This window comes from Benincasa hispida, chromosome 3 (genome assembly GCF_027475165.1).
Source record: "Benincasa hispida cultivar pf3 chromosome 3, pf3_genome.v1.1, whole genome shotgun sequence".
Lineage (NCBI taxonomy): Eukaryota > Viridiplantae > Streptophyta > Magnoliopsida > Cucurbitales > Cucurbitaceae > Benincasa > Benincasa hispida.
In genome coordinates, this window is record NC_143480.1 from 18,841,725 (window position 1) to 18,856,608 (window position 14,884).

At 31.2% G+C, this 14,884-nt stretch overlaps 1 protein-coding gene and 2 pseudogenes across 1 annotated transcript; 1 reads left to right on the forward strand and 2 right to left on the reverse strand.

Annotated features, from left to right (window-relative positions):
- Positions 1-232: 232 nt before the first annotated feature.
- Positions 233-1,623, reverse strand: LOC150037092 (uncharacterized; annotated as a pseudogene).
- Positions 1,624-5,603: 3,980 nt separating this feature from the next.
- LOC150037093 (uncharacterized) lies at positions 5,604-6,195 on the reverse strand (annotated as a pseudogene).
- Positions 6,196-12,810: 6,615 nt separating this feature from the next.
- On the forward strand, positions 12,811-14,641 carry TRX1 (thioredoxin H-type 1). The gene is made up of 3 exons (XM_039026114.2): positions 12,811-13,410; positions 13,992-14,114; positions 14,255-14,641. Exons 1-3 carry the CDS (start codon positions 13,315-13,317, stop codon positions 14,399-14,401), a joined length of 366 nt encoding a protein of 121 aa, XP_038882042.1. The 5' UTR covers positions 12,811-13,314; the 3' UTR covers positions 14,402-14,641.
- Positions 14,642-14,884: the final 243 nt, after the last annotated feature.

Here is a 14,884-nt window from a genome sequence, read left to right on the forward strand (position 1 = left end):
ATATTTGGACTTTTATTTATAATAAATATCTAATTTTATTAATTTATTTTTTCATTGTTTTATTGTTAAATTATTATATACATGATTGATATGTGAGATAAGAAAAATACACATAATAAAAACAAAAGAAAATTCAAAACATATATCTCATCCAATCTAGAAATGTTTATATCATTACAAAATATTAAAACTAGATATTATCTATTAAAATACAAACCGTATAATAAAAACATTAGCGAGATATAAGAAGTCTTGCAATTTTCTCCTACTCCTCTTCCATTTCCTTCCATGACAAGAAATTTCACTTTCTTCAACAACATTCAACTCGTTTCGGTCATCACTTGAGGTGAGCAAATCTTCATCATCGTTAAAAGGCTTGAACTCAAAGTCAGTTGTAGAATGAGTTCTTATAAAATTATAAAGTGTCATTGATGTAAAAACAATATTCACTTGTTTGTCAAAAGGAAAACTATGCATATGGCATAACATTCACCATCTATTTTTTCAAACACCAAATGTCCTCTCGATTGTACATCTTAAAGATGAATGTCTATGGTTAAATATTTCTTTTTTACCTCTTGGTTGACTCCCAAGACGAAAATCAGGAAGATGATATTTTTCACCTTTATAAGGGCCTAGATATCCTTTCATTTGTAGATATCCAGCATCAACAAGATAATATTTATTTACAAAATGCATAGTAATTTTTTTAAAAGAAAAAATAATTAAACCATGTGAAGTTTAATATTAAAATTTTCAAAGCAAACCTTTAGGTGGATGAGGAAAATTTAAATGAGGTCTTTGTAAAGCTTCCATGAAGATAGGTGAGTCATGAACATCACCTTCCCAACCAGCCCAAGTAAAAGTGAAGCACATATTAAAATCACATACGACCGTAACATTTTGGGTAGTAGTACCTTTTCTGCCAATAAATGGTATTTGTTTATCTTTAGGAGGTAACTGATATATTGTCAACCCCCTCCCGAGTTCATCTTTGAAACCCAAAATGAGGTGTGAGGACAACAGACACCACCCGTTTGAGATATCTATTGCCCGAAACTTCTCTTAGTTTAAGTCGAAATTTAAGAAAACGATTGAAAAACACATCTCATTTGAAAATCATTACTTAATACAAGTTGCATTAGAGTTTTACAAATATTTACATCCCGAATACAACTTAGTTAATAACATTCTAGCTCGTGGCAGACTTCATCTTTTAGCAACCTGGACTCTTCTGCTATCTGCAAAAGAAAACATAAAAGAAGAACATGAGCCTTAAGCTTAGTGAGTGACAACAACTTAAAGAGCCTCTTTCAACGCAAACAAATAAAAGCATATCACATTACGAGATTAATACTTAAACCTTAACCTCAACCGAGTCTGTTCTCCGCCCTACCTACACACACGGTAGTTAGTTAAAGCTAATACTTATTATAACCATTATATCTCTCATGTGCACATAGATCCTTCTCTTATGGGCTCGGAATCTAGGCTCATCAGCTCTCTAACCATTCCATATGAGGTTCCTCCCACAGGCTCAGGGACTAGGCCTATTGCCCCCCCGACCATTCTGTGAGATTCTGCCATGGGCTCAAAAACTAAATCAATTGACCCCCTGACCATCCCTGTCATATATTCTCATTCTCGTTCTGGCTATTCATTCATAACATAAATATAGAATCTAAAGGATATTCTTAAATTCCTTAAAAGAATACCACTTATAGTTTAATTGTAGGAATCTTCTTCTCCTTGCACGTTCCTTGGTTTCCCCCGGTTCCTTCTGAACTCTCGAGCCTATACTAGATCATTAATCAGCTCATACTCTCATAGTTAGGGCTAAAATAACTTTTGGAATAACTTATTGCCCCTAAACTTAGCTTACCAACTCCAAAAGACCTAAATCAAACCTCCAAATTGCAAGAACAGTTGTTGGACGCAAAGCTGTCTTTTCTACACCCAGTTTGTCAGTTGGATGGTCCCACCTACGTATATGGGATATTTTAAGAAGTGAACATCTTTCTTAGTCGCCTAGATCTCCTTACCCAGTGCTTGGACTGCTTGTTTGGATACCTGGCCAACTTTACCAGCGCTTGTTCAACCTTCAAAATACCTAGTGTTCAAACCCAACTCTTGGATACCTCCTCTAACGCTTGGAATTCTTCCTTCAATGCCTAGATCTCACCTTAAACGCCCAAAACTTCCCCAACCCTAATTTTCTCTCCAACTCTCTCTTTTCTAAATCCTTTTGAGAGAACTCAGAATGATGGAAGTGAAATGAGAGCTCCAAGGTATTTATAGGCATTGGCAACTCTTCCTTGTCACTCCCACATGTCTCAGACGCCTGATACCTCCACCTTGTATGGAGTTGAAGTGTCCTCTCTAGGTGAAGCCAACATCCATCCCAAGCCACCTCCTACTTGCGTGCTACTTGATGTATCCTACTCTCACCATGTTCAATGCCTGGTGCTTGCTTGAAGTGTCTTCCTCACATTTTGCATGCTTCAAGCTTGGTTCTAAACTGTCCACATCTTGCTGAGACTCCCAAGGTTACATTTGATGAAGACATATTTATTAGGTTTGATGCCTTAAATCTCGTAGGGTCCTATAGTTTGTAAACACTGTTGAACAAACTCTTTATGTATTTAATAAAATATTTGATATTTTATTCATTGTCTATAAAATATGTGATATTTTATTGCATTAACCACAAATCAATAAAATAACTTCCAAGGTTATCTTTGTAACTTAAACATGTATGTGGACACATACGAGTGGATCATGTTTAAGTGATAACCTAAGTTGTCTGTAGTAGATGGATAAGGCTGGGTACCTTATCCTGGTGACACTATGAGTATGACCCATTTTGTAGGTGTTACAATTGTTGTAAAATGCTACAAATGATTTGATCCTAATCATTCATGTATTAGACATGCGAGCTGGGATATTCTATACAAAGGAGTTTATGTAAGACCGGACCACGAAATGTTTCGTCTCATTATATAACACCATTCAAAATAGACTTACATTTCACCATGATGACCATAGGTAACATGACCTGAATCCTAAGTGAGTTTGTGAACTCCTGCCTATGAGAGTAGTCCTTTGATTTGTATGGGTGAGAGTGGCCAGATCACCTACTCAATAAGCCTACCATTCGTCTGATTGAGGAGTTGGAAACATAGCTACACAAGATGGAATTCACTGATTCCCTGAGGTAGGGGTAAGTAGATAAATTGCTCATTTAAGGGCTAATTCCGGGTCTTAAACAATGTGACACCACACCTTCTCCTGGCTCGAGAGGGGTTTAGTCATAGTAGGACTATGATCTACTGTTCATTAGAGAGATCAGTGATACTTAAGAAGTTAGATGTAACTATAGGGGCAAATCGGTAATTTAGTCCAACTGTACATACGAGCAATTTGTGAAGGGTTATCGTATTGGTTATATCCAATGGACACAAAAATGTATGTGTAATCCATGAGGTCCCCTTGGTAGCTCAATAGGGTTTAGTTGAGAATCAGTTTTTGGATTAATTTGAATTGTTCAAATTAATAGAGGGATTTAATTATATATGATATAATTAAATATAATTAAGTTATTTCAATTATATGTGATATAATTGTCATAATATATTTGATACATTATAGCTTAATGGGAGGAAATAAATATTTGAATGAGATTCAAATATATTTTCTATGAATGAGATTCATAGATGTTAAATTTAATATAAATAATACTTATATTAAATGCCATAAAATAGAGAAAAGAAACTATAGTTTATATTGTATGTGATACGATATTAAAACTATAGGTTATATGTTATATTTGATATAACATATAATATAATATGTATATATATATATATATATAATATGATAAGTTAGTTATCATATTTATATTTATATTATTATTATTATTATTATTATTATTTTGATTAACTCCCTTCTCCATCTTTTCTCTCCATTCACATTAGTGGGGAAGGTTATTCTACATTAGTGGGGGAGGTTATTCTATTTGACAAAAAGAGAATAAAAAGAAAATTGTTTTTTCTTTGTTCTTGACGTTACTGTTTCTGTTGAACGATTGAGTGAAAAGGGACAGAAGGGTTCTATACTTTGTTTTGAGTTGTAAGAGTTCTCAATCTTCTTCCTCATACACATTAACCTTTCCCTCTTAACCAAAATAGTTAGAGCCCACCACTTCTGGGTTCTCACCCTGAGAATACTAAGGTTTCATTGTGGTTGTGTCCGGGTTTTGTTCGAGGTTATCTTGAGGAAGGTCTTCAAGAAGTTCGTGATCAGTTCGAGGGAACTTCATGAAGAAAAAGGTCTTCAAAGGTGAAATTATTGAAACCTTTTTTATTGCACAACATGCTATAATTTAATTGTAAATGCATATCTAGTTGTTTGTTTACTGTAAACTTTGTATTTAATAAATTATGGAATTTGGTCGATTCACTTCCACTCAAGGTTCTCTCATACGAGTTCCTTCAACATCAACCCTACTTAGCTCCACTCTAACGTCTAGCTCCTTAAATGTGTTTAAAAACTTCTAACTTTTCTATCATGCGTCCAAGGTGAAGTTCAACGCCTACCTAATTGTGTTTATGTTTCCAAGACCAATCCTTTGAGATATAGACTTTCTTGAGTGCTTCCCAAAACGCCCAACTCCCTCACTTAGGCGTCCAAGCATGCTATATCCTCAAGGCATGCATTTTCCTTGTTTCTCTTAGGGTTCTTGTTGTAGCTTCCTCTTCCATGATTACCTCAAGCTCTAATCTTCCTTTCCTTAGGTTTAAATCGGCCTTTATTTATCCCCCCATGCATCCAACATACTCCATGGGCGTCTAACCTTCAAACTCTAGGGTTCTAACTTCTGATTAGATCATATGCTTTTCAACACTTAGCCAAATTTCCAGCTTGGACCTTTATGTGTTCCTTACTTTATTACCATGCGTCCAACCCTAATCTTCTCACTTGATTGTGTCTAGATCAAAGTATGATTGTCCAACACTTAATCATTTCTCCCCCCTAGGTGTTTGACCTATCCAGAGTTGCTAAAGTTGCCCTAACATGCATCCAATCGAGCATTTCTATCCTAAGGTTGCGTCCAAGGTCCTTACCATTTCCAATTGTGCTTCTAACTCTGAGATGACTCATTTCATACTTACCACTTAGTCCAATTTCCTCCTTCTTCCTTGGCCTAGACGTTTACCTTGTCCCCTAACACTTAGCCAATTTGAAATCTTCCATTTTCAAGTCAATTCTAGGTTCAAAGCATAGTCTTGTTACTTAGCCAAATTTCTGGTCTCAACCGACGATACTTCCAACTCTTGAATTTCTTAACAGTTAGCTAAACTCTCCTCCTTATCTAGACCAATGCATGCTTCACTCGTAACCACATGGTCCCAACACTTAGAAATTTTTCTGAGTGCCAATGCTTCCTCTAAAGCATGGTTCAGACACTTAGCCAAAATTCTACCCTCTAAATTTTCAGCTTGGGTTCCCATCAACTATTCTTAACTCCAAGGCATAGTTTATGGACTTAGCCAAACTTCCCCTCCAAGGCTTGTATTCTAGGCTACTTCCTACCTTTTAAGGAATTATGTATGGGTAAGGGTATCACATATATGGGTGTCATCAATTACTCCTATGCAATTTTTAAAGTACGACCAATATCGATCATCACTTCTCACTTCTAATTTTACTTGAAGTTGCTCGAAATTGCGGATCACTTGGTTTAATGATGTCCACTACCAAACGACAAACAACGTCTAATACCAAACTAAACCATCTAGAAACAGTTTCGCCCGAGTGTTGAAACCTTGCTTGAATCATTCTATTGGATAACCCATGCCCTAATGTGATAAGGAACATGACTAAACCTTCTTCTGTTGGCATATCTGAAATACTTTTGAGGCCATAATTTTGATTAAGTGTCATTAATAATTGAGTAAACACATGTTTTTCCATCCTAAATTGTTGATGACACCTAACATCATGCCCATTTAAAACTTCTGGAACAAACTTGAAACTTGTGTGAAACGAAGTCCTATATGGTTCTTTGTCAACATGTTTTTCAAAATGACTCATAACCATTGTACATCCAATTTTAATTAAATGGTCAAATTCTTCATCGTCACTATTGTCTAAAGAGTTATTAGTATCATCATTATCAATTATATCAATTGACATTTTTGTTAACAGAAACACACACACACACACACAATTAACCATAAATGTCTTTCAATCATATTAGATGACATTTCTAAACAATAAACAATTTCAATAGTTCAAGAAAAATAAACAACAAAAGAAAATTAAAGTCTTGATCTAAAGAAGACTAGAAATTCACATCTAAAAGACCCAAACACCAAAAAGTATCAATGCAAAACTTTTTTTGCTTAAGAATTTAATTTTTGTCTTGGACTTCTTTATAGCAACAAACATTTCTCTATTTTCTCTTCTGGTAAAAACTTGAGTCGCCTTCATATACAACTCGTCACCTTCTACAATCTCAGGAAAGCTCGTTAAAGTATCCATTACTTCAAGAATATTGCAACTCGGTAAATCTCTTCTTTTGTACTCAATAACATCATAAAGACGATCTAATTTATTTGACATCTTAGATGACCCAACACCTGAACCATTTTTTTTCTCATTTTCTCTCTCCCTTGAGTATAAGTTTCACTTGTATTAACATCATTGGTCGTACTTTTAACATTTTATTCTCATTTACCTCCGTCTCTCCTATTGTATCATCTGCAAAATCTCTAACTCTATCACTTATAGGATTAGATGAAAAACCTTAATTTGAATTAGATGAAGGTTTTTCATCTCAAGGTTTGTTTATTTTAATTCGATTAGATGAAGGTTTATTTTAATTCTTTCAGCTATAAATAAATGACCCTCACACTTTTATTTATTGAATTACAATATTAAATGTGAGTGTCATTTATTTATAGATGAAAGAAGGTAAAATAATGTAATTTAAAAGTTATATAGCCTACAAAATAAGGAATGTGTCTTTGAAAAAGAAAAAAGAAATGTTAATGAGGTTAGCAAATGAGTATGAAAATGAAATCGATGAGTATTTAGAATAGAATTAAGTTACTCCTTATTTCCAAATTGGTGTTGGTCCCTCAAAGTGCTTCAATTTTTTTAGTAAACATCATCAACGACATTTTTATTTTTATTATAGTTAATTGGTTATCATTCTCTCATAATAAATGTCTATCAATATTTATTATTGTTAAATAATAATATTTTACTATATTTATAAGCAAATTTTGACATTCTTTTTGTTTCAAACTTAATGAACGCAATTTTCACCTTTTTGCCGTCCAACTTCTTTTAACTCAATTTTAGATTTATTTTTCTTTTTATTATTCATAAACAAACATATAGAGATTGATTTTGAAGGTTTAATAAGGCCGGTCAAATTTATATTCAACATAGTAAAAAAAATTATCTCAACAATGGAATGATCATTTGAAATCCTAAAAACACTATATCATAGCTACCACAAAACATAAAGTATAACTTAACTAACTATAATATATATTATTGATTAAAAGTTTATTTGGATTAATTTTTTAAGTGTTTAATTTTAAAAATAATTTTTTTTACGATCACTAAAAATAGTTTTTGAAACACTTTCAAAGTGTGATTTAAACTATAAAAAGAGTTTAAACAAAAAATGACTTTTCTAGAAAAATATTTTTTTTCTAATAACTCCCACCAGATTATGAAAATCTAAAATTCGAATCCACCAATCCACTTGTTTTTTAGCTTAAAAGAAAAAAGAGTAGCTACTACAAATTATTTTCGAAGATCTATTCAACTAACCAACTTCTTGAAGCTGTGGCTGTAAAGAAAGGAATCCAGCTTGACTTTGCTCTTGAATCAAGTCCTTAGCTTATGGAATCAAACTTTAACAAAGTTTTCAATTGGATAAATAGATAAAAATGAGTGATTTGAAGGAGAAAATAACTTAATTCGATTTCTTGATGAGGAAAAAAGAACTACTTAATGAAGTTAAGAGAGGACCAATCCCTAAGTTTCATATAGACACCTCCCATTAGGATGTTTGATTGAGTAATTATCTTTTACTTAATTGGCTCAATAAAATAATAGACCTAAAAGATAAAATAGTAGATCATATACATGGGTCACATTAATACTAATATTAAATTTAAATAAAATCTAACATTCTCCCACTTGGCCCATTGACATTATTTGCCACATAAGGTTATAAACATGACGGGCAGAGAAGATAAAAAAAAGGTATCTTCATATTATGATATCAATGTCAAGTCAAAGAAACTACTAAAGGATCATGGTTATCGTACATCATTGTATTAATGTACTCCATTCCATGTATCACAAACTTAGTTCTTCATCAAACATGATCTATAATAAAGATAAACAATAATGGTCCAATAATAAGTGTCTTTATTAAAGACAATGTCTTGTTTAATTTACACAATTTATTTATGTATATACAAATCATAAAAAACAGGACCATAAGATAACTGTGAGTTTGATATTGTTTTCTGCAGTCAGTCGTATAAACATTAGGCTCAATCTATTTGATCTTTTCCAAAGTTTGTAGAAAAATCTTTCCTCTACACCACTAGTATTATAGTAAATGCCGCAGGTTTCTCATTTAAGAGTGTCAAATCAAGATCCAAAATACCGAGATGGAATTGGATTTGTTGCAACTAATCAGAGAAAATGAGTCCATTAAACTTTATAGATGTAGCTTGCGAATGAAGAGAAACAAAAACATATACTTGCAAATACATAATAAATATGCTTACATATTATTGCTTTGAGAAATAAACTTAAATATATAATGTCAAATAACATTAAATAATCATTAAGAATATATTGAAGTTCTTCTTTGGAAGATATAACAAACATACAACATTTATACACAATTGATGCTAAATTTAATTTCATATAATTGGTAATCAAAATTTTCAAATTAAATATATTAGTTATCTTTAGATATACTAAAAATATCTAACCAAACATCTCAATTAGCCATAATAAAGTTTAAAACTATAAAACTACTAATCAACCTTTAGGCAATTTAAAATGTTTTATAATAATGAAAATTGATATACTCATGATAATATCTTTAATGTTTCATGATATCATCTCCTTCATTAGCATCACATAAACATAAGTAATTTGAGTTAACTTTAATTTGATTTCGACTTAACTTACTAATTTGGTCACTTTGGTACTAACAAATTATTCATAATATAGATATCATAATAAAATAATCACAAATATAATGTGCAAAACATAATAGAATATCTATAAGACTTACTAATTTGGTCACTTTGGTGACTAACAAATTATCCATGACATAGATATATCATAATTATAAAACAATCTCAAACATGAGTTATTAAATTAACTTTAATTTGATATCTGTAGAACTTACCTTTGGAGACTAGCAAATTATTTAGACTATAGATAACATAATAAAATAATCACAAATAAATACATAATTTAAATTATTCTGGTGATATATACCTAACACATAAAAGATAATAAATATATAAGTTGTTATAACAAACTTTATGGAATTTTGCATAATTTATTATCTTCTAAACTTAATAGAATAATCTAACCGTATGAAAATACATAAACATTAATAGATAACATAATTAAATCTTGCATTACGTTAATCTAAGAAATTTGAATTCAAGTTGAGCAATATATAATTTGAATTTTAAAACTCTAATCTTGATAGTGATTATCTTATGATTATCTTTAATTGTCTTTATTTTTTTTCTTTTTACCCATAGATAAAAATTTTCCTTCAATTTTTAAAACTTACTTGTTTTCATGAATTAACTTTCATTTTGATATGTATATAGAACTTGCTAATTTGGCCACTTTAATACAAATTATTTATATATCATTAAAAACATAATCCAAGTAATTTACATCATAAAATTTGCAAAACTTTATTAATATTGCAAATAATTTTATCGAAAACTTCATACAACAACTAAATTGTGATTTAAATTATAAGGATAAAAAGAACTTTATCTATAACATTCATAATACATAAATCGAAGCATAATATATTTCCTTAAAACATAATAAAATTTAAAAAGTATAATATAGAAACATCAATATCAAAATTCAAACTCAAAAGCATGAATAAACTTAAATCAACTTAAAATTAATATGAATTGAAAACAATAATAATAAGAGAATATGAGTACAGAAACAATAAAAAAAATCTCAATTATTCATAATTGGTTTGCATTAAAAACTTAACAGCAAAACTTTTTAATATTGTCGCCGACAACAGGAAAGTTTCTCTTCTCATCGGAAAACTATAGTTGCTCAATTTAATAACCTAACACATAATACCATTAAATTTATTAAAAGTTAAGCAACTTTTCATAACTCAAAACCAATCAAATTAAAGGTGATGCAATTTGAAGGTTTTATGAAAAATTCTGGGTCATTGTGTTTGTTACTGGCGGAAAAGACCGAGTCTATTTTACAATTTAATACATAAAAATTCCCATTGATTTGCAATTACAAATTCACAGATTAAAGCATAATCACCGGCAAACAATAGTTTATTTAATGTGAAAAAATAAAATCAATCATACATTAAAACATCAATAAAAAATCACAAATTCTCAATCAAGACTCTGATACCACATTTACATTTTGACTTCATGATTATAGAATAAAACCTTATTTTTGTATAAAACAATAAATGTCAAGATCTTAAAATTAGATGAATTTCAACATTAGTTAGATATTTCTCTCTCTTGGCCTTTCTTTAGAATTTAATTAGATTTCTTAATGTGGAGAAAAAGAACTACTCCATGAGGACGAGAGATGACCAATCCTAAGGTTTTATCTTTATATAAACACCTTCCATCACAATGTTTGATTAAGAAATTATCTTTACTAAATTGTAATTATCTTTTACTTAATTGATCCAATAAAATAATAGAACTAAAAGATAAAATAGTAGATAATATACATGGACACATTAATCACAATATTACATTTAAATAAAATTTAAAAGGTTCAACTCTCAATGATTCTCACTTCTATTGAAATTAAAAAGAGAAATTACTCTAAGCTCTAACATGCATATTTGCTTGAAAAATTATTTAGCAACTAACTACATTAAAATTCAACGAGAAGTATATATTTCGACCAGTTGATGCATTTTATAATAAATAAAAAAAAAGGTAAAAACTCAAAACCTAACCACGACTCTCAAATATATATCATTGATGTCTAATAGCTAATGGTTCGATTACTCCATCTCAAATATAGTTGAGTTCTAAAAAAAGAGTAACTGAACAGTATAATGTCTGACATGAAGATGATATAAACTATGAAATCTTTGAGTTATCTCAAGACCAATCACATGTTTAAGGTCCAAAAAGCTACAGTTAACTCTGAATTTCCAGATACAAACATAAAGCAACTTAATTGAGAAGAATCAAACGATAAAATCTAGTAAGAAGCTTTATAATTAGTTTAGTATGATGCTACAATATGAAATTGATTGACGTTTGTTAAAGTTCATTAGTGTTATTTTATTTGCAAGCACACTTTATTTTGGTATTTTCATTTTAGACTTACATATGTCTTATTTGGGATTTTAGTTAAATATGAAATTTTGAGTTAGGGGTAAAATAGATTTTTAAGTCTTTTTGGTTAAGCATGGTAGGTTTTATGGATTGAAGGGGAACATTGTACGGTAGGTTTTGAACTTTTAATTTATTTATAAATGAAATTATTTGGTAGGTCTCATCACAACTTTGCAATTTTTGAGCATATTAAAAACATTCAAGTAGGTCTGGTCAACTTGGTTGTAGAGCGTTCAAATTTAAATTAAGAAACTATTTCTACTTATCTTTTAATCTTTGATGAAAAGGTAATCCAAACCTAATTCTTTTCTTTAGATTGACCTCATATTGATATGAAAATTTTAGAATTTGATATTAAGGGTCAAGAAAAGGTTCCTAATTTCCAAAATTGATAGGATTTTCATATTGTATCTACATTTCTGTTATATTTATATAAATCCTAGAGATATGAAAAAAAATGTTAAAAGAATATCACTAACTTGGACTTGATATATAATAAAAAATTAAATACTCTTTAAAAAGTGTGAAACGCATGTTTCTTAATTTAAATGATGTTTTTGAATCTTTAAATATATTGTCGAGGGTTGTCTCAGATAAATCTCAAAGCCCAAGTGAAATAGGGGCTACATACCGCGTGTCCTAAAAAGGAAAAAGTTGTACCCTTAGATTTCGAGTCTACAAGTCGAGCTGAAGAAATTGCATCAAAGAAAAAATAACTAAGCCAAGCTCAACACTGACACTCTACAACCTTAAAGACCACACCCATCATCAACATTACATGTAACCCAAACATGAGTAAGAGAAATAACCATATAAATAGTCTCTCATTTCGACAATTTGAGAGGGGATATCAATTAGTGACCACTAAGCTAAATACTTCTTATATTAACTCAAGTATGGAAGTGTACTTGTAAAGGCAGCTCACTAATTTTTATAAACCACGCGGCTGTTTCTTTAAGAAGCTTCACAATAGTTGATTTTTCTTTTATTATCTGTAAATTTATATTACTTTGTATCAGTTATTCTTCATTTATAATTGTTTATCGTGGTTAGTAGTGCAAGTGGTTACAAGAAAGTTATTCACCATGATTCTCTAAGCACCTAATATGGTTGTAATCTCGAGGGTATTTAAATCCCTATAATCAATGGATATGGTATGCTTTCCATCATTTACTTTCACCCAAAATTATCTTTAAATCTGGTTTTTCAAAATCTTTGTGTACTTGACTTAACACTACGCTAATGCAAGTACTTTCATTAGTGTTATTTAATATCATGTATGCGACAAGACAAAATACGGTTCGATTATAATGATAAGAAACGCTTAAAAGAAATTTGTAGGCGTTTGTGAATTGTAATTTGCAAACGTGGAACAATTGAAAATGAAACTTTCACGCATACTCCAAAAGGAAAAAGAAAAAAGAAAAAAGAAAACACAACGTCGGGAAGAGAAAACGTTGCATGGAATTTTGATTCGGAGAGCGGTCCATTAATTGAGGTGGCAAATTCGTGATTAATGAAAAAATAAGGTCCAATTCTGTGTAAAAAAAGCATTTTCTCTTTGCTTATTTAAAGGAGAAATTCTGGGCGTATTGAAAATCTGTTGAGCGTGTCGGTTTTATCAGAGAATCGTAAAAGAGAGTAGAGACGGAAACGAGAAATGGCGGCAGCAGCAGCTGAAGGACGAGTCATCCGCTGTACCACCATTGATTCATGGAACCACCAAATTCAGAAGGGCAATGCCTCTCAAGAACTGGTATAACCTTTTCAATTTCCATTCTTTCACAATTCTGTTTTTTTTTTTTCCTTGATCAATCGCTTTGTGTTTTCGCCAATACTTGATTTGATCCTCAGTAATATGTTTATTGATTTTCAATGCATCGCCATTACTTGATTTGATCATCCGAACCACCACTCTCTTGTGTTGTGTGTATTTCAAAATGATATTGATATGATATGCTCGAGAAACTTTTCCTTTCTTTTTCTTTGCTTTTGTGGTATGGTAGAAAAAAGTAGTAATCAAAGTGTGAAATGTTTCGAATCTTTCGTGCTTCCTTTTCTTTATTCAAACAATCAATACCATTTTTGTCTCCCACTTAATTGCTTTCCTGACCAAACAAATGGGATACCATCTTTAATATTATATATATTATATATTAGTAGATTGATATGATTATACAAAGCCAATCCCAATCCATTCCTTGACTAAATTTCACTACCAATCATTTTCTCACGAGAATAGAACCAAATTTCATATAGCTAATAATGACTACCGATTATTGAGTTCTTGACATTTGAACGTACAATACTTGTTCATGAGTCCTAAAACTGATGCAGATAGTTGTGGATTTCACTGCATCATGGTGCGGTCCATGTCGATTTATTGCACCGTTTGTAGACGAACTTGCTCAGAAATTTCCTAGTGTCACATTTCTCAAGGTTGATGTGGATGATCTGGAGGTACTATAAATCGCCATTTACAAATCTCTCACTTGGTCTTGCAATATAGCTCAATTGGTTTAAACATATATCATCGACCAAGAGGTTAGAAGTTCCAACCCTTGTATGTGACTTTTGTTAAATTGTGTTGATTGATGCAGTCGGTGGCAAAAGACTGGGGGGTGGAGGCAATGCCTACTTTTATGTTCCTGAAAGAGGGAAGCATTGTGGACAGGGTGGTTGGAGCTAAGAAGGAAGAACTGCACCAGAGAATATTGAAGCACATGGCTGCTACTGCTTCTGCCTGATATTCCCACCAACGATAAACAACTTTATTACACTATGAACTCGCTATCATTTTCTATACTTGATTATCAATTTCTATCCGCTCGCTTTGTTGTTAGAACATGGTATATTCTCCCTTTTGAAGTGGTTTATATTGTTTGTCTTTTCTTCTTTCTTTAAGTTGTAAAAACAATATTATTGTTGCATTAGTATAATTGGGACTTGGGAATCTGATATTCAATTTTCTCCATAAGGAAAAGAAATCGATTCTTTAGGAGGAAGATTTGCTTAATGTATGTTATATATAATTCTGAACTTGCACCCTTATTAATATTCGATTAGACTTTAGTGTCGTGCATTTTGGAATGAAATTATATACCCTGCTCCATAACTGGAGGAATCCGAATGTTTGGATCTTATCATCCAGTACAATGGCTGCTGCTTTACCACAAGAAAGGAATTTCATATTCTATACATAAAAGTTCTGTTCCACTCAAACAAAAAGG

Excerpts from the sequence above, each read along its gene's own strand:
- TRX1 (XM_039026114.2), top strand. The coding sequence starts at position 13,315 with ATGGCGGCAGCAGCAGCTGAAGGACGAGTCATCCGCTGTACCACCATT. Across the intron at positions 13,411-13,991 it reads GCAATGCCTCTCAAGAACTG|ATAGTTGTGGATTTCACTGC; the intron begins GTATAACCTTTT and ends AAACTGATGCAG. Across the intron at positions 14,115-14,254 it reads TTGATGTGGATGATCTGGAG|TCGGTGGCAAAAGACTGGGG; the intron begins GTACTATAAATC and ends TGATTGATGCAG.